This window comes from Cuculus canorus, chromosome 22, assembly GCF_017976375.1.
Source record: "Cuculus canorus isolate bCucCan1 chromosome 22, bCucCan1.pri, whole genome shotgun sequence".
NCBI lineage: Eukaryota > Metazoa > Chordata > Aves > Cuculiformes > Cuculidae > Cuculus > Cuculus canorus.
In genome coordinates this window covers 8,704,837-8,724,416 of record NC_071422.1, presented here as the reverse complement: position 1 = coordinate 8,724,416, position 19,580 = coordinate 8,704,837, and the positions used below count along the sequence as shown (strand labels likewise).

The window sequence follows — 19,580 nt, the reverse complement described above, 5'->3', positions numbered from 1 at the left end:
TTGCTGAGATGTGGCACTGACAGATTCATCCAAGTTTTGTACCCTTTTATACAAGCCAGGGCCTCAGAAAAGCAGCAATAGGAAGATGATCAGTTGAGTTAAACTTGTGCTGAGGACCAGGAGTTAACAATGAGGTTCCTCTGCTCTGACAGCTTAACGCGAGCTGAACTCATGCTATTCCTTCGCAGCGTAGCTGTATCTGAAGCGATCCATTGCGATGTCCATATAAGACCAGGCTTATAAGACCAGGCTCCAAACCACAGAAATGCCTTTCAGCTGCACTCGATCTCACCATGAAGCTGGGGGATAGACTAGAGGACTTTTTAGAGTCTCTTCCACATGGGTTTCTTCCAATCCTCTAATGATGTGCTGCTCGGAACCAGACCCTACCTGGTCTCCTCCCCCACTGTGCAGTGCTGTCCTGGCTTCTGATGGACCTGGGAGCCTGCGTGGGCTCAGCCATCATCACCATTGCACCCGCTTGCTGAACTGAAACACCTCCTGCAAACAAAGCTTCCCCCAGGCAGGATCTGACAGCTGCTTCCCAGCCTCCTGCCTCCGAGGAACCCGGCCAAGGGCTCCTCTCTCTCACAGCAGGATCAGTCCCTCTGCAACCTGGGAAAGGGGCTGGGGGAGAGGAAGTGCATGAGAGGCAGCTCGCCAAGAGCTGGGTTTGTTGGAGGTCGTGGCCTTTTGGGGCAGGTTTCAGGGGTGTTTGCAGGCAGAAAAAGAAAAATATATGGGGAGCTTCCAAGTATAAGCTGCTTCAAAAGTCATCTGTTACTGGCCTTCATCAGAGCCTCCCATACATCTTCTTTATTAAAATCCGGACACAATGAGCCCAGAAGTGCCCACCTTTGTCAGGCCCTGCACTGGCGACGCGCCTAGAACCCTGGGGCCATGCCTAATTTGCATCTCATTTACACATATATTCATTAAAATTAATGCCTTAAGACATAGTATCTGCCCACATTTGAGCCTTCTGGACAGACAGACCGACCGTGACTGCTCCTGGAGAGCCCCAGCCACCCCATCTCCTCCCTCGCTCAGCTGCATTGTGCCCACGCTGCCCCAGGAGCTGCCTCTGCTCCCCCAGACATGCTGCACATGCATCCTGTCTGTGATCCAAGAAGGAAGACAGTTGGGATATTGTCTCAGGAGCTGAGAAATAAAAGCCTGGTGCAACCGAAAAAAACCCCTGTGCTTCCAGCTTCCAGCACTGCCCAAGCCAGGCCTCTCCACCGCTCTTGCTCCTGTGTGTGCGGAGCATGGACAGTGCCTGCCCGGGTGCTGTGATGCCCTGTCACGTACAGGCTGCGTTTCCCCTTGGAGAACAGCAACGTGAAGCTTTGCAAAGATCTGCTCCGCAACATTTTGGATTCGTGCAAAAATGCATGTTCCCTGGATGAATTGAGCACAAGAGGAATGCTCCTGCGCAACCACGATCATTCCATCCACCCTTCTTCCTTCTCCCCCATTCTATCCTCAGCCATCGCACACGACACCCTGCCAGCGCTGCTGCAGCTTTCATTTTCCTACTAAGATTTCCATGAGCCACGACTCCAAATGCACCGTGTGGCCTCGGTGGCCAAGAAATGGCTCCTGTAAGGACATGTCACCCCCTGGAGCACCGTGGCTCTGCAGCCCAGGCCACTGTTGCCTCAAAGACTCATCCTCAAGGTCACTGAGATCCAGACCATTTCAAGTGCTCCGATGGGTTCAGCTGTGCCTTCCAGCCTCACGTGCCAGCCCGGCCAACGGAGCGCCTGCACCCATACTGTGTTCCATCATCGTTTCTAATGAGAGCTGCTCAGCTGGGAATGAATCTCTTGCTCCGCAAGCAAGTTTCACTGGGTTTAAGGACTAGAAACTAATTTTTGGTTGTATTTTTTCCAAGTGACTGTGTGGTATTTAATGATGAAGTTAAATCCCTCCTGTCCATAAAAGCTCAATGCGAACGACTGCCCAGCACAGGAGTCAACAGCCATGCAGTTAGGGGAATTTGACTTCATCCTTAATGCTTCCAAGCTCTCTTTTTTGGACAGGCAACCTCCAAACCAGAAACACTTCATCCTGCTGAAGGTTTCACAGAGCTATTAAGTAGTGGAATGGGATCAATTAGCCATGAGATGAAAAGTAAATGGCTGTAAAACCACCTCCCCCTCCCAGCCCCCATTAACACCAGGAAATAAGCAGCCAGATGTAAATCACTCCAATCAGCAGCGACCACGAGAGGAGTTTCACAGCAAGAGAATTTCCAAGCAGTCTTCATGCAATTAATGTAGTGTAACAGCACGACCCAACATCACAATTCTGTATCAAAAACTATCAAACACACCACATCTTCCCTCTCTCAGTGTTTCATGCAAGTCTTGATGGCCTCTTACAGCTCCTCATTGCAATCATGAACAGCCCACAGCAAAACTTTGCCTTGGTTTTATTCCCTGTGTGTCCCCCTCATCCCACGTTTTATCTGTGGCTTGATTTGTATCCAAGGACCACAAAGTGGACTTTTATACATCCCAGATGAAAGAAGAACAACAAGCAGGAACAGGAGACCAGGAAGAAAGGCCTACAGGATGATCTGGTCTGGACTAGATGCTGGCGCGCCAATGTTACCCAGCACAAGGACAACAGGGAAAAGTTTCTTCCTCCCAATCACAACATCTTTCTGCATCTTATCGCCACAGACCATTGAGCCCAACAGTTGATCTTAGGTTCTCAAGCAAAAATATTTTACTACACCAAAAATACTGATGTTACAGGAAAGAACAACGAAGCCAGGATAGCCTGAAGACCAGAGGTCCTACACAAAAGACAACAACACTGGACAGACCTTCAAACACCAAACACCAGTTAAGAAATATGACAGCATGAAGACTTACCTTGAAGTCTGCCAACTGCTGGTTGATGGTCTCCACCTCTGTTCCCACCACCCACTGCAATGCCTCGTGCTCCTCTGCTGCAGCTGTCATGTGGGTCAGCTCCTTCAGCCTTCCGTAAAAGTCCTTGACACGAGATAGTGTCATCTCTACCTGCTCCTGACGGTTCTTGCCTCTCTCCGTCAGTTTGCTGCACTGTTTATTCAATGTCTCCAATTCACGTTTCAGTCCTAATAAATCAGGGCTTCCTTCATCCTCCAACATCTTCTTACACTCACTTTCAGAAGCTTCAATGTCAGACTTCAGCTGGTGGAGTTTGCCCAGGAAGGCCCGAATGTCCTCTGCTTGGGACTGGAGGCTGTCAGAGTCTCTCCCGATGGGGCCCATGCTGTCTAGCTCATCATCGAGATCTGCCAGTTGAGAGAACATCTCCCTCACCTGATTATTGAACTGGCCGATCCCTTCAAGCTTGTTCTCCATCAGTGTGCAGCAGTCATTTACTTTCTGCTTCACAGCTCTGAAGTCCTGCTGAGCCACTTCAGCTTGGCTTAAGAGCTGGGAACAGTCGGACCCATCTGGGGCATCTTCTACCAGTCCCTGAGTGAAGTCTTTCAGATAATCCACTTGCGGCTCCAGAGCCTGCAGCACCTCCTGCTGTGCCCTGAGCTTCTCCAAGTTCTTGTTGCTGCAGGCTTGTGGCCCGAGTGCATCATAGATCTCCAGCTGGTGCTTAGCCCCTTCCAGCTTCTTCTCAACGTTCTTGTAGCTTTCTTGGAACTCCTTGAGCCTCTGTGACATTTCTTCAATGGAACTCGTCTTGGCTTGCAGCTCTTCTGTGATGGCATCCATCTTCTGATTGATCCCAGCCTTCTCATCCCGGATGTCATCCTCATCAGCTTGAGAAGCATCAATTAGGATGTCAGCAGCACTGTTCAGCATCTCCAACAAGGAGCGGCGCTTCTCCACATCACTCAGCATAGCTTTTGATCTCAGAAGAGTTGCCTCCAGCTGCACCGGATCCAGAGTTACTTCCAGCTCTGACATCTTTGCCTTGCAGTCCTCCACCCAAGGCAGGAGGTCCTCCGTGTGCCGCTGGTACTTCTGAGCTTTCTGCAAACAGTCCTTGAGCTTAGAGTGTCTGTCAGCAGCCCGTTTGCTGAGCTCTTCCCAGTGCGTTTTGAGGCTGACCAACTGGTTTTGCAGAGTTGTCTTCTCCTCCCCAGGCTGGACAGAAAGCAGCAAAGATTCTCCCTCAGCTACAATCATCTCGTAGGAGCCACTGTGCTGGTTAAGGCTCTTCTGGAACTCTTCTTGTTCCTGAATTTGGCTCTGTAGCCTCTCCAGTCTAGCAGAAATTGGTTGACTCTGAGCTTGCTGGCAGAGTTTGTCATCCAGCCAGGTCCTGAGTTCATCGAACATATGCTGGAACTGCTGGGAACTCGCGAGTGCAGTCTGCAGTCGGTTCATCCGGTCGGCTGGAATGGAAACAAGATTAGAATGCAACAATTAAGCTGAAATCAAATAAGCTAAGTACAATTACTTAGAATCATCTCAGGATGCACCAACTGTGTTTTGATGAACAGGAAGGCGTTTTGCATTGCATCACCAGCTTTTTTGCTCCCCGATTCAGAAATTTCACAAGTAGCAATACGTAACAATAAGGCAGCAGTCTCAGGTCTCCTGAGTGGTCTCTAAACTCGACCTCTTAGAAACCAGAAGAGGCACCCCATGACCAGAGGGTGGCCACTGGCTCTTCTCCATGGCCCATTCTGAATTCAGGGACCATTTTTTTACCCAAGTTCAGTGCACAGCACACTGCGGCGAGTCTGGCAGGCTCATTGAAAAGCCACATGAGTGGGATGAAACTTCTCTGCTCGCTCTCCAGGCTCAGGTCTGTCTGGAACGTGAACCCTCCTGGCCTGCTGCCACACAAAACACTCATGAAGTGCCCTAAAAAATGATAAACGGTACTTCCCCATCATTCCTAGAAACCCAGTCACAGGGGAGCCCTTTGCCAAAAAGCAAGGGTGGAATTCAACAACCCAAGACCTCTTAAGCAACCTTTTCATGCTGTCTCACCTGCCAGATCTTCCAGCCCTTTGAGAGGCAGCGCCACTGTCTCCAGACGTTTCCGTAACTCATCTTTGAGATACTGCTCCCCAATCAGGACAGAGAGGTCATCACAGAGTGTCTGAGCCTCTGTGATCTCCTCCTCCAGCTGCTCCAGGTCCGAGCGGATCTCACTGGTTTCTTCCAGCTGCTGTTTCACAGCGTCAGGCTGTGTGCTGACGGCAGACTGGCTGCTTAGGCGCTGCCCAACTGCCTTCACCTTCTCAGAGAGGGCCTGAAGGAGCTCCTGGTACTGGGTGCTCTTCACTATGGCTTGGTCAATTTGGCTGGAGCGGGAATTGAGGCGTTCTGTCAGCTCAGACCATTTCTGATTAACTCCTTGAAGCTCCTCCCGCACCTGGTTAGTGGATGGAGAAACATCTCCAGGGCCAGCGAGGATGCTCTGAGCTGCCTGGTTGAGCTGCTCATGCTGTTGTCTGCGAGCTTCAAATTCCTTCAACATAAACTGGAACAGAAATAACATAAAAATGTTTGCATAAAACTGACAGCTCCGAGTACACACAGTCAAAACAAACCAGACCTCCAGTGGCTTCATCCAGACCATGGAATGGGGAGAACAAGCCCTGGGGTAGGATGGCAGTTGGGTGATTTACAGTGACCTCGCAACTGAAAAAGCTGGGAGGCGTCTGGGCTGCCAGTAGTTCAGTCTCTCTTATTCATCCTCCTGCAGTGTAATGTGACACAAACGAGTTAGAGGAGAGGGAAAAGTAATTACATTAACTGGGCAGTTGGTTTGATGATGTGGCCAGCCACAGACAAGTCAGGATTTGGAAGCAGAAGGTACAGAAAAGGCAGGCGGAGGGGCAGCAGGAGCAAGACCTGCAGAGCATCAGCACAGGTCTTGTTTAAAGCAATTTCACTCTCCAAGAGGGGCCCAGTGATTCACTGCTGAGTCAGCCCAGCGTAGGGAGGGGGGCTCAAGCACTGCACCCGTTTCAAGTTATTCGCAGTAGTCTGCACTCAGTGGCGTTTGGAGGGCTTAGGAATGGAGCCATGTGGTCTCCCAGCACTCACTGCATGGCAGAGCACTTGCAAGATAAATAATTGTGAGTGCAATCTTCCATCTCACGTACCAGATGAGACCCCTCCCTCCTTGTCCTGACCCTGCCATGGGGATGCGAACACAGCTCCCAGCTCACCTGGACCTGCTGCTTCTGCGCGTTCAGCATGTTGGGATCGATGGAGAGGGGTCCCAGCACGCTCATCATCAGCTCCTTCTCCAGCAGCCATGGGCGCAGCTGGGCTTCGGCAGCCTGGAAGCTGGCCAGCTGGTTTGCCGACTCCTCCAGCTTCTGCTGCCGTGCGGCCGTCGCCTGGCTGGCTCTTTCCCACCTGCAATCTGAAGCACCAGCTGCATTGGCGGTGGCTGCCCTTCCCAACCAGCCTACCCCTCCATCAAGAAGGTTTTTCACCCTCCCCATGGTTCCCCTGATGGGAAAACTCCTCAGCTTTCCCATAAAGCTAGAGGGGCTCTATCCGCTCTCCAGCTAAGAAGCTGTTACCAGTTCTAATGGCTACACAGTCTGGAAAGCCCCTGCAAGCAGGATCTCTGCGCTCTAGTCACTACTGCCAGGAGCCGGGCTGACCTGGGGGAGCCATCTCACATCCCCGGCTCCATAAAGGAGGATATTCTCATGTGTACCAGTCCTCACACGGCACACTCGGATCTCCTGGACAGAGAACTCCATAAACGTGTTCCTGCTATTTCAAAGAAGAGATTTTCTGGGCTTCTTTTTAAACAGAGGGTCTTGTTTAGTCAACATTTCATTACCTACGACAGCCTTACTAAGGACCAGAATTTTATATCAAGCAGTGAAGCTTTTAATCAAAATAATCAACCCGTGTTGTTAAGGCTTCCCCCTCTCCCCTTTCTTTTTTCTGTTTTTAAGATGTAATTTAAGGCGGCAAGATTTAAATTTGCATCCATCACAGAGATTTCATTAATGACGACAGTGCTTGTCTCAGGAACACCTCGTGCACCAGACAGCATGGAGATAACTTTGCTATTTACTGAATTTTAATTAGAAGCGACTCCACTCTGCAGTGACTTTGGAATCACCCTGTGATCCTGAACTGCTTCTAACATGATGTTTCAAGACAGAAGTCTCACTGAGTGCTTCAGGCACTTACTCAGGTCTTCCTGCATCTTCTTCCAGTTCGCTGCTTCTGGAGAATCTGGATATTTCTCCAGCAACTCAGAAAGTTCTTCCTTCAACTTTTGGATCTTCCCTGCATTCTGTTCCAATTCAGCTAGAAATGCCTGGAAAGGAACCATGTGAACTTCTTCAGACAGAGGGCAAAGAATGAAATCACCGAGCAGGAACGAAGCAGCAGCCACAAGCTGGAGTTGGACAATCCCTGTTCTTTACTCTTTAACGAAATAACTTCATTTTATTGGCAATATCACGACATAACTTGGCTCCAAGACCAGGGAAAGGCTGGGAGCTGCCTTCCAGGAGAAGCTGGAGTGGCTGAGCACCAAGGGCTGTAGATAAGCAACTTTCCCCTAAGGCAAGAATGCCTGAAAGCAACAGGTCTAAAAGTGAAGAGGTCAAGGACAGCAAGTGGGCTCCTGCTCCATGGACCTGGCTGTGCTCGCTGCTGGGGAAAGCCCTCCCGTAACACAGGGCAGATCCTCGCTGCTAATCCCAGTCCTACTACAGTAGAGCATCTCCTTTGGGAGGAGACGTTCAGAGCCCCAGTGTTTGCTTGGGAGAAGTTACCTTGTTGTGCTCAGCCTGGGCTCTCATCGTCTCTGTCTTGGTGGGCGAAGAGGAGGTGTCCAGCTCTGACAGCATTCGCTCCTTCGACTCCAGCCACTTCAGCATTGCGCTTGCCTCCTCCTGCACTTCCTGCATCTTCTCCAGCATCGCCGAGAGCTGCTGCTGGCGCTCCTGCAGCGCTGTGCCGAGGCCCTGGTACTGCTGGGTCACATCTGACACATCGCACTGGATCTCGGTCAGATCTGTTTCCAAAAAGCAGCCAGAGGTGAGCGTCGCCGCCCATGTTGCCCACCTTAGCCTGGCCTATCAGGTACTGATCTAACCATGGGCAGCCCTGGCCGGCCAAGTGTGAGGAGCACGAGGCTATGCAGCCATCCATCTGTCTGCACAGTCAGGTTATCCTCACCACTCATGCCAGGGGGCCCTTCCACTTGCACCATGTATGTGTGCTGACAGTTTGCAAACAAAGCAAATGCCATCGTGTTTGTGAGACTGATGTGAGCTGAGCCTCCTTCTGCAATGTCACTGCTCATGCAGTGTGAAATAATCTGACACCAAAACACAAAGCCATTTTTATGCACCTATTATCTCATTGAACTAGTGAACTAACAGCAGATAACGGGCAGTAATTAAAATTGCTCTTCAAACTAAAGGGTTGGATGGCGTTATAATCCCTTAGAACCAATAAATTTAATTGCAGGCCTTAAAATGATCTCCCATTCATCAGCTTTTAACACCACCTGATGGGGTATCAGGGTGCTGTCACTCCCCAAAGCTGCCCCTCTCTGTCCTTCAGCCTGACCTACACCCTCCGTCACCGCCCATCCTGTGGCTCTGGCTACCGCGTGGCACGGCTGAGCCCATTTGCAGGCTCATTTCACTTAAGCTGGGATGCTGACAGTGTCACACTGTGGGTTATGTTCTCACGGATGGAAATGCACAGACAAAAACGGACAGGGAGAGGATGAGGCAGCCTGGGCGCACGCAGTAGTGCCAGCAAGCTCACCTTTGCACGTGTGGTATCCGTTGATGCTGCCTGCGGACCCTCCCGGTGCGGGCAGCGCAGCACCTGAGCAGAGGGGGCGGGACAGACAGAAGGACAAGACAGACGCGTTAGGAATGCAGACAGCAAGCGATGAACAGCCCTCCACGACATGGACCACACCAGCCACCAAGCACAGACACGGCACCTCCACGGACCCCGGCGCTGGTGAACCCTCCAGCTCAGCGCCAAGCGATTGGCATTGGTTCAACCTGGAGTCTATTTCTTTCTCCTCCTCCCAACACACCCGCACCCCTTGCTCTCCGGGAGCTGCTCCTGCCTCACTGGACCAGAAACAGAAGAGAAGAAGCCCGCGGGAGCTGGGCATCTCTCCCAGCATTGTCCAGAGGCCGGGGTGGATGTGGCTCCTGTGTGGACCACAATACCAGGGACCGCTGGCCATCTCTCCACCCTGGAAAGCTGCTCCCCAAGCATGATTTTGTGAGTTATAACACCGAATGAGACTGCCGAACACCTTCCCTGAAGACATTAACTTCCCGACCTCCTCCTTTTCTTATGAGATGAAGCCATCTAAACCTGCCTCAGTGCATGCTCTCTTTGCCAAGAAGCTCCACACAGGATGCGTCAGTTCTCCTTGGACACCAGCTACTGCAGCTATGTTCCCAACCAAGGGGGTCTCATCACAAACATTATTTGTTACATCCTCCTCTCTCTAACCAGGCATTTTAAGGCTTGCACAGTGTAAGGAGCTGCAGCTTCAGTCACCTCATGTGTGGCTCACCCACCATGAGCCTCTCCCCGCTTCTCATGGAGGTTTCCCACTCAACAGCTCATCAAGTTGACCTTAACAAACACATATAGACTGTGAATTCCCATAAATGCCCATCAACAACGGGAGTCCAGGGACTTGTTCTCATGAGCCGGAAGACGTCTTTTAACTGGGTTCCAAACAAATCAGACATAATCTCATTGCTTCACAGACTTGTAGCCAAAAAGGAGACAAGTAAATCACGTCTGAATACTGCAGTCTTAAACTTCATCCAGACATGAAGCCCAGATGCTGGAGTTTGATCGAAACACTCCAGCCCTCAGGAGGCTGAAGCACAGCACCTCCACCAAGCAGAAGGCGCCTCCATGAGCTCCCTGTGGGGCTGAGAGCCCTAACCCCCTGCTGCAGCAGCCAGGAGCTCCCATGCTGCATCTGTGCAGTGGTACTTGATCCCACACTGGTTTCAGAGCAAACACCGGGTAATTGAGTGCTCATTATACTACAGCAAATTAAGCCAAGTTGGTGGGGTCCAAGCACTCGGCTGAAGCATTATTAATGCAATGTGCACAGCAGCAACTCAAGCACGGGTCTGAGCCCTGTGATACTCAGGCCTCTCTAGGTCATTGGAAATAATGCCTTTTTTTGCTTAAGGCAGGCTCAGAGAAGATGCAAAGAGAGCAAACCAGTGTTCTGAAGAAGAAGGCATCCTCAGGAGGGCTGGGCTGACTCACCTGCCTTGGACGGGGTGTCAGGGGCCGTGATCTCCACGATCAGGTTCTCCAGGAGGGTCCCTCTGCGGCTGATCTCCTCCACCTGAGCCCCCTTTCCCTTCCACTCCTCCAGGAGATCCTGGTCAAAAGCAAAGGCTGGGATTGGACACTGCGCTTGCCACACTTGGCCCCTCTTTCCTTGCCTGCCACCCCTGAGGTGATGGGTGACACTGGCACATGGCACCAGGGAATCGGCACAGCTCACATCAGCACGGCACTGGACTGCGCTGGGGAAAGGGGGCTCTGTAGGTTTATTTTTGTTGTGGGCAATCAAAGAGTGAAAAGCTCTTCCCTAGCTTGTGGGTCTGTGGCAGGAAACCTTATTTGCCCTCCTGCTGTTTGAGGGACCTCCCTCCTCCTCTAGATATGGCCCAGCCTCATGCAGGTCCCATCCCTGCAGCTTTGGGTGGTGCCCAGCACTGTGCCGGAACCCAGCGGTGGGTCACGGGTCAGAGGGCTGTGGGCGACGCTGCTCTGCCTCTGAGTCAAACCCTTGATTAAAGCATTACAGTCCCAGAGAGGAGCCGGGGCTCAGGTGAGAGGAGGTCACCTTCCATGACCAGCAAGGGGAAGCACGCAGCAAAAATGAGCGTGCTGAGGTCTCCCACTCCCAAATCCCACCCAGCACAAGCAGGGGAGGGAAGGGAAACCCAAGAGGATGCCCAAGGGGATCTTCATGCTGCTCTTCTTTCCACAAGGCAGAGACCACTGGATGCACACACAGCAGGTGCTGCAGCCCAACAGCAAGTACAGGGGAGCCCAGGGTCCCTGAGAGCGTAAAACACCTCCCAGGACTCTGCTTCCTGGGATTTATTCCATATTCCAGTGTTTCCACATCAGCTGCCGAGTTTCCCAGTCTGGTTCTGGCTTCTTGTGCACACCTGGATCTGCCGTCTCTGCTGGAGCAGCTCCTGGGTGCCCAGCGAGGTCTCAGCAGGTGGCATTTTGCCTTCGCTGTCCTTCAGCCACTTCCTCATGGCCCCAACCAGCTTCCGAAACTCATCCAGTTGCTCCTGGCAGGACGACGCATCCTTTTCTCTGAGTATGAAAAGGTTTCAGAGAGTCAGAGCTCGTGCTTTGCCTCGCAATTACCCTGCCTGAATGTCGCACAGTTGTCTCCAGGAGCCCTTCTTTTATTATTATTCTTGGATGTTGCTTAGGAACAGCCATGCAGCGCCAGCCAAAGGGGGGTGCACGTGCAGCCCACCCCTCACTGCTGCCGGGCCCCCCAAGCTGTGGCTGGTGGCAACTTCAGGGCTGCTCCGGCATTGCTGTGGTAGCCAATAGCTGCGGGACTAGCCTGACCTGTGTCAGCTCAGCACCGGGCTCTTTGTCCCGGGGGAGTGAAGCTTTCGGGAAGAGAGGGCTCATTCATGGCATCTCACCCTGCCAGCTGCACGGGGAGGCCGGGCTCAGCCACCCCTCCTCCCCGGGCCAGCTCTCCTCATCCTGAGGAGCAGGGCAGCCCCGGGTGGGAGCCACAGGCTGCCCCAGCTCTCCCTCGCTGGCAGCCTGCATGGGGCCGGCCAGAGGTAATGAATGACCAAGGACTGTTACGATATTGATCCGTTTTAACTCATCACCTCCCCCTGGATTCAGCAGGGAGTTTGAGGACACAGCCTGGGTGCTGTGACCCCCCTGCAACTGTCACTCCATCCCTGCTCTCGCTGCCATGGTCGGTTTGGGCTCAGGCTGTGGCTGAAAACTCCCCTTTGTCCCTGCTGCAAAGGGACCCTGGGGACAGGCTGCTCTGCTGTGTCACCTCATGATCCCCCACGAGCACCCCGCTCCCCTCCGGCAAGATGCTCTGGGATGGAACTGTGGCAGCCCACGCCAGGAAACGCACGAACGTCGCCTCCTGCAGCACCAGGAATTTTTCACAACGCCCCCAGCCAAGGCTTTTTTTAATGCGTCAGCTGGAGCGAGCTGCATACGTCTCCCGGTGCGGAGGAGGGAAGCAGAAAGAGTTCACTTTTGCCCCTCCATGGAAAGGGGATCTCTGCTGGGTCTTGCTCTGACTATGATGCCACCCCCAAACTCACCTCTCTGCGGGGTGGTTGGGTCCCTGGGACTCACCTCTCTTTTGCCACCTTCTGCAGCTGCAGGAAATCTGTCTTCAGGCCCTGCAGCTTCTCCTGCAGCTGGGAGGCACCAGGGGCGAAGCCGCAGGAGCTCAGCTCCGCAGCCAGGTGCTCCAGGATGGCCAGGTCCTCCTGGTGCTGCCTCATTTCCAAATTCAGTTCCTGTCAAGAGCAAAGGGCAATGGTGACCGTGTCCCGTCCAGCAGACCCGGGCAGTGAGGATGAACTGCACAGTCCTGCATCCTGGCAAGCAGGGAGACCCTCTGCGGGCAGCACCACGAACTGCACCAGCACCAAGAGGGCAGGCATGGCTCAGTCCCACCGTCTCCTCTGGCTCAACAGCTGCGGGTCCGAGTTGCACCTTCCCAGTGCTGCTGTCAGGCCATGCAGTGAACAGAACTGGGGGCCCCACACCAGGCCAAATCACCCCCCCAGCACTAGTGCCTCTTTTTATGCCAACTTAGTACATTCCTGATGCTGTGGCCAAACCACCCCCTGCGGCAGAGGTCTCGTAGGGAGCCAGAAGGAGGAATTCCATGTAGCCTGGCATGGCCACCATGACCCACAGCATCTCCGAGGGCTGTGTCACACCCTGCTCTGCACTCACTGCCAGCACTTGGGTGTTTTGCTGTATCAACCCCGGGGAGTCTTTAATTGGTAAAACCTTGCTATATTTGGACTGGTCTCTAACAGCCTGGCTAGAGATCTCCTCTGAAAACCAGCCTGGCTCCAGGGAAATGCCATTTCCCTCTTGCCACTGCAAACAGCCTCAGCTGCTCCAGCCACACTCCCTTCCCCAGGCAGAGAGCTGGCACATGTCCTGTGGATCCTGCCAGCCTGGGAGCAACCTGGGCTGTTTGCTGGGAAAAAATCACTGCAAAGTGGTGCTGCCCCACAAACCCAGTGCAGGTGGAGTCTTCGCCCCCTGCATCTCACCTGGATGTGCTGGGAAAAGTGAGCGATGTCCCGGTCCGGCTGGTTGCCAGATGCCAACATCCGCGCTCTGCTCTCTGTGAACTGCTGCAGCATTTCTGAGAGCTGCTCGTACTGCTCAACCTTCGGGAGGAGCCCCTTCAGCACCTCCTCCCTTTCCTGCTGCTGCTGGCACAGCATGCCGAAACGCTCCATCACCTCTGCCAGCTTGCCCTGCAGGGCCGAGGCCGTGGGGCTGTCCGCCGCCTCCATGAACCGCGTCACCATCTCACGAGTGGCATCCAGGCAGCTCCTCTGCCTGGCAATGTCCTGCTTCAGCTTCTGTGCACACAGAAAGGATGCCACGTTAGCAGGGCTCTTGAGCAAAACTGAACTGGCCTGAAGAGGCTGGGCAGCCCTTGGGACAGAACAGCTGGGCAAGAATAGTTTTCTATCCTGGTTTTCCTTTCTGATCTCCCCAGCCTGCTCTGCCTCTTCCTGGAGCCCAATATCTAAGCCCTGGTTGAGAGATTTCAACAGGTCTGTGTCCTGGCTTAGAGAAATTAAGTAAAGGTTCTGCTCACGTCCCTTTTCAGGTGTTTTTTTTTTTTGTGCAGAACACCGCAGCCAACCCCCAGCAATGGCCCACACGGCACAGGCCCTGCAGCCAGGCACGGCTGAGGCAGGGAGCTCGGGGACCAGTCTTACCATGCTTGTGGCAAGCGACTCCTGGATGGAGGCGGAGGACAACGCAGCTGGCTGCTCTCCCTCCAGGTTCCTCTCGATCTCAGCCACTGACTGGAGGAGGCTCTCCAGGCTCTCCTGAACACTCTGGGACTGGGCGATGGATTTCTGCAGCAGGTCCGAGCGCTCGGCCATCTGCTGGGAGAGGCTCTGGAACTGGCTCACAATGGCATCTGCAGAGTTCAGCGCAAAGGAGAATCAGCAGCCAAGAGCTTCTCGCTTGGCGACCAGAGAGCAACAAGAACCACGTGTGGCTCCTGCCAAACTCTCCCTGATGACAAATTCCCATCCCCACACTCAGCCGTGAGACAGGGAACCCAACACAAAGAGCTAATCTGGATCCCAACCCTCCCCAGATGCAAACAAACTCAGAAGACACATTGTTGCATGCCTTTACCCCATCTTTCCCCAAAGATGTAAGATTTCACCCTTCCTCTCTCCCTCATTGGTTTTCTCCCCCCAGCCATCCCTGCTAACACAGGCAGCGGCTTTGCTCAGTACCTGTTGTTTTCTGGATGTGCCTGTGGTCTGGGGCTGGCTCCCCTTGGATCTCCAGCAGGGACCGAGCCGCTTTCTGGAGCTTCTCCACCAGCACTTGATGCTCAGCAAGGTCTCCCTGTAGCTGCTGCTTCAACACGAGAGAGGGCAAAGTCACCAGTGGGTCACCCGTGACAGACCTGTGCTGCAGGGAGCTCAGTGCTCCCTGTGAACCCTGTGGAGGGGCCCTGTTCTCTTAACCACAAAATCATTAAGCTCAGAGCAGCAGCCGAATTCTCACACAGGCTCCAATGCTCCCCCAGGAGATGCCCCAGGGACTCTATACCTTGGTGCTGGTGAGCTGCGTTTGCAGAATGGCTGGATCTGAAGAAACCATCTCTGAGAGCAGTTTGCCAACAGCAGCTTCGCTCTCCTGCAGCCACGCCCTGAGAGACTCTGCCACCTCCTGGAACTGCTGGTAGTGGTCCAGCAAGGTGCTCAGGTGGGAGCCCAGCTTGGTGCACTGCAAAGGAGCAACAAGACACAAGAGGGGATGGATGTACACGAGCACAGTGCAACCCGGTCACTGCTGGGGTACGCACAGAAACCATCAGGAAAGAAAAAACAATTAAAAAAACCAATCTTGCTATGTGTTTCAAAGAAATTACAGGAGGAAACGTGCAGACCAGCACCAAGACAGAGGTGTTACTCCTGCCCAGGCCCTCAACAAGGCAGTCCTTTTCCTAGGATCTACATCTGTGCTATAAGCCCACCCAGACACTCCCCAGCGAAAAACCACTGCCATGCCCGCTTGTTCCACACACAAAGGAGGAAAACAGCACTCAGGGTTCAGCTCCAGTGCTGCAAAGCCCTTCCCGTACCTTGGAGTGCAGTGTGGTGTATCGCCGCGTCGCATCCTCCAGCTTGCTCTTGACCACACTCCTTGACCCTGCGTCCCCAGTGGCTCCCTCTGCATCCAGCACCTTCTGCCCCGACATGGTAACAAAGCGCAGGTCACCTTTATGGGAGATCACATCTTCCGAGAAGCTCCCCTGCCGCAGGAGCAGCTGCCGGAGGGCTGCAGGGTCCCAGTCTCCCTTGTACATCCCCTCTAGATCCTGCTCCGCTTGATTTAGCCAAGTCTCAAACTCTCCGTGATCCCTCAAGAACTTCTGCAGCTCGTCCCGCAGGACCTGCACTTGCTTCAGCCGTGTCTCTGACTGCGAGAGGGAGGCTGCGTACTGGTCCTTCAGCTCCGCCAGCTGGCCCTGCAGCCGGGCCCGCTCCTCCCCAGGCAGGCCGGGGCCGTGCTTGTCCAGGAAAGCCTGCGCTGACTGCGCAGCCAGGATGACGTCCTGCTGCTGCGATAGCAGCTCCTGGTGCTGGGCCTGAAAGACGCCAACGAGCAAAGGTGACACAGATGACCGAGCACCCATCAGCACCCATCAGGGTACATCGAGGCCACGCACAGGACTGAGCCTCTGTTCCCTTCCCACAGCCCTGGTGAGGCAGAACACCCCAGGGCTGGGACACCTACAGGCGCTCTGCCCACAAGGGGATAACCCCCTCTCTGACCACGATGGACACCTTCTCTCATTACCCTGACTGCAGCGTGTTGTGGCAACCACCTACCAAGACACACACTGGGGCTTGGCAGGGCCTTCCCATTAGACCCTTAGTCTCCTGTATGGAAAATCACCCTGAACATGCGTTTTGGAGGCCAAACCCATCTAAAACCCCGTCCCGCTTCCACCTGCATCAGCAGCTAAGGGCAGGGTCAGTGTGTTGGGTGGAAAGCTTTGAGAAGGATGAGGTGTTGTTCCTGACCTTCAGCCTCTCGTACTGCTCATCCAGGCTCTCGGCAGCACTGTCTGCTCCCACGATGTGACCGTCAGGAACATCCTGCTCTGTCCCTGCTCGAGCCCCTGGTGCTTGCTCGATGGGGTGCGGTCTGTACTCCAGGAGTCCTCCCTTCTGCTCCAGTGATGCCACCCAGTTCAAGAGAGAATTGATCTTGTTGCTATTCTCCTCTAGCTCTTTGGCAGCTTTCACCTGAAAGCACAAAGGCTCTGGATCAGAATGACCCGCTCTCTGTGTGTTCAGCAAACAGCTGCATGGAGCAGGGAGAGAGGAATCAACAGAAGAAAAAGCCCCAAAATGTTTTTCCAGCTGCAGCAAACAACCGAGACACTCACAGACCTCCAAAACACTTTGTGGCTCTCCAACAAGGAGGAAGGTACAAAGAAGTTGTGAATAAACTCAGCCTCTCCATATCTCTTACCCTAATACAACTCAGCGTCCCCACTCCAAAGGGCTGCAGCTGGGAGCATTGGTCTCACCACTGGTGCGTGGAGGTGCCCGATGCTCAAGCTCCCACCATGGATGAGCCCAAAAGCAGAGCGAGGTGTCTTTTACTCCCTCATTTCCTCCACAATCACCCATGCCTGCAGCTCATGAGGCGCTTCACAAGGGGGCACAGTATCAGTGCCCCACCTGGTCCAGAGAGGAACAGTACATTTCTTTATACCATATAATCTAGATGGATACCAAGACCTTGAATGAATCCAGCTGTGCCAACTGGACCTCACTGACCACCTCAAGCAAGCCCTGGGAGCTACAGTTCTTTGCACTCTACCTTTTCCGTCTCTTGTTGCACTGCAGCAGTCACAGCGCTCTCCAGCTCCTTCTGGGCCACCTCTGTCCTCTCCTGCAGGGACCGGTATTGTTCCTTGGCACGGTGGAGCTTCTCTTGCAGTTCTGCTAGCTCCCCAGGCTCGATCTTTGCCTTGTTCTCCTCCAAAAACTCCTCTGTGCTTTTCAGGACGCTGGCAAAGGAGGCGGATCGAGTGTGCATGCTCCTCTGCAGCTCCTAGGCAGACAATGCTGTGAGGCTCTGCGCGATCCCAAGGCAGCACCAAGCCTTCCCGCCTGCTGAGCCCCATTTTCAAAGCACTGACCTTAACGTCGCTTTGCCTCTGCTGCAGGGCAGAGAGGTCCCCTTCGCTGGCTGCTCTCTGCTGCTCTGCCAGAGTGTCCTCTGCCTGGCACAGCCAGCGGCTCAGCTCGGCCAGGCTCTGCGCCCGGGCTGCCTGCTGCTCCTGCAGTGTCTGCGGGCAGAGGGAAGGGAGAGGAGACAGTTAGTGCCAGCACCGTGCCTCCGTCACACAGAGCTGAAAGGCAAGGCGAGAGGTTACAGCTGAGGCATCTCCTGGAGATGAGGACGCAGCACAGAAAACAGCTTTTGCAGCTCTCCAAGTGCTCCCTCTCCCCCTCAAGGCTTGCATGCTGCAGGAATGGGGCTGAGGTGCTGAGTCCCTGCTGAGCAGGAGCTGCTCACTGCACGCTTGCCACCATTCAGGAGGTTTCTCACAATCCACTCCTTGAGAAGCTCCAAAAGCTCCAGCGTGGAGTTGCACTCCAGGTCACACACTCCTCTCCTGAGGCTCAACCTGAAGTTTCTGTGCCTTTTCCATTCAACTTTAAACATCAAAAATGCAGCAGAAACTCATTGAGCAACAGGTAACAGCGACCTGAGGCCAGGCAGCACCGCTGCGGAGCCCTAAACAACCCAAGCAGGCTGGTTTTGTGACCCTGGGACTGGAGAGGGAGCCCAGGAGAGAGAAAGCATTTCTGTAGCTGATCCAGCTCCTCCGTTTTGCTGCCAGAGCACAACACAGAAGCGCCTGTTTGAGCAATTGAGCATGATGTGACCTGAGAGTTCCCTGTTCCCCTTTCACGGGGGAATTAAAGTTTTTTGAGTTTCACTGGGCATTTCAGCGAGGTGATGTACAAACTTGTGAAAAATACTGTGCTCATTTCTCCCAGTCATAAGATAAAACAACAGAAGCGAATTGAAAGAGCCTTCCTAAGAGCTCTTCAGCTGCAAAGCGAGTTCTTCCAGAGTTAGGATGGGCGCACACTCAATCTGAAAAAGCAAAGCAAACTGGTTAATATACACACACACTCCAGAGAGGACAGGCAAGAGTTACAGAGAGCAACTGTTAATAAAAAACACATTAATCTTGTCTCGGGTAAGAGGAACCATGCAGTGACCAGTGCTGCAGGGATGCAGCAGGGACCTGAGGATTGCTTTGGCAGCTGCCTGGGTGTCCATCAGCTGCGGCTCTGGGACAGCAACACGCGCCTGGGGCAGTGAAAACAAGACATGAAAACCACCAGGTGCCTGTGGTGGCCCCTGTGCATGGGGATTTTCTGGTAGGGTTACAGAGACTAGGGTTTGTTCCACCCAGCCCAAAGTAACTCCATGTCTGGCCGAGGACTGCCCGGCTGTGCTACCCAGACCTCGGCAGGGCTCCTTCTGGGAGGAAAGCGCCTCTGCGCCTGGGAGTTACGTGGTGGAAGAAGAAAGACTTTAGAGGAAGCTCATGATGTGTAGTGAGAAGTCAAACTGTGAGACGCATGCACATGAAATCCCAAATACGAGGTGCCTCAGCGCACGTCTTGTGGCCGGGAAGCGCTTCAGTGAGCAAACTGCAGCCAGGAAGCAGACGTCTCACAACCTTCACCTGATCCGTCTGCTCCACTTGTTGGAGACAGACCTGCAGGACCTCCACCCGTGCTGCCACGCGCTCCGACAGGTCCCGGAAAGCCTTCTGCAGCTCATTGAGCAGCTGCAGGAGCTGTCGGCTCTGCTGAGGGGTCAACTCCTGGGCGTGCTCCGAGATAAGGAACTGGATGTCGAAGGCAGTGGCGTCAAGCTGAGACTTGGTGTTAGCAAGGGGGTCTTTCAGCTCCTGAACAGGACAGAAAACACCTGTCAGGCAAAACGCTGCACTGCTGGCTTCAGACAGGACTGTGAACAGGCAACAGCACACCCCCAAAAAAGTGCTTTGTCACCAGACCAATATATTCCAGAAATCCCAAACGCTCTCAAAAGCGCACTCAGCATTGAGGTGACAGCATCTCCATCCAGCAATTTCCCAACATTCCTCTGCACCAGACCTCCAGCACCTCAACAAGAGGTGGGGCTGCCCTTGGGTCTGGTGAAGCCCTGAAGATGATCCAGGCTCAGAGGTGCCAGCAGCTTGACGCAGTCCACAGTGACTCCGTGTGCCACCATCAGCTCTCA

The 19,580-nt window shown here is 53.7% G+C and overlaps 1 protein-coding gene across 28 annotated transcripts in view; it reads right to left on the bottom strand.

The window, feature by feature from the left end:
* The window catches only part of MACF1 (microtubule actin crosslinking factor 1), a 140,145-nt gene that overhangs the window by 48,058 nt on the left and 72,507 nt on the right, over nucleotides 1-19,580 (bottom strand). For 14 of the 28 annotated variants that reach the window (XM_054086206.1, XM_054086218.1, XM_054086217.1 and 11 more), the window contains 18 exons: nucleotides 19,012-19,245; nucleotides 17,449-17,598; nucleotides 17,127-17,360; nucleotides 16,319-16,543; nucleotides 15,373-15,879; nucleotides 14,838-15,014; nucleotides 14,516-14,642; nucleotides 13,979-14,187; nucleotides 13,295-13,612; nucleotides 12,354-12,520; nucleotides 11,159-11,315; nucleotides 10,239-10,356; nucleotides 8,742-8,804; nucleotides 7,736-7,977; nucleotides 7,143-7,272; nucleotides 6,152-6,351; nucleotides 4,962-5,457; nucleotides 2,886-4,357 (listed from right to left, as the gene is read on the bottom strand). In XM_054086206.1, coding sequence (XP_053942181.1) covers nucleotides 2,886-4,357; nucleotides 4,962-5,457; nucleotides 6,152-6,351; nucleotides 7,143-7,272; nucleotides 7,736-7,977; nucleotides 8,742-8,804; nucleotides 10,239-10,356; nucleotides 11,159-11,315; nucleotides 12,354-12,520; nucleotides 13,295-13,612; nucleotides 13,979-14,187; nucleotides 14,516-14,642; nucleotides 14,838-15,014; nucleotides 15,373-15,879; nucleotides 16,319-16,543; nucleotides 17,127-17,360; nucleotides 17,449-17,598; nucleotides 19,012-19,245 — 5,226 coding nt within the window. The remainder of the gene's footprint in view (nucleotides 1-2,885; nucleotides 4,358-4,961; nucleotides 5,458-6,151; nucleotides 6,352-7,142; nucleotides 7,273-7,735; nucleotides 7,978-8,741; nucleotides 8,805-10,238; nucleotides 10,357-11,158; nucleotides 11,316-12,353; nucleotides 12,521-13,294; nucleotides 13,613-13,978; nucleotides 14,188-14,515; nucleotides 14,643-14,837; nucleotides 15,015-15,372; nucleotides 15,880-16,318; nucleotides 16,544-17,126; nucleotides 17,361-17,448; nucleotides 17,599-19,011; nucleotides 19,246-19,580) is intronic. The other 14 variants (XM_054086215.1, XM_054086216.1, XM_054086205.1 and 11 more) reach the window with 6 other exon arrangements.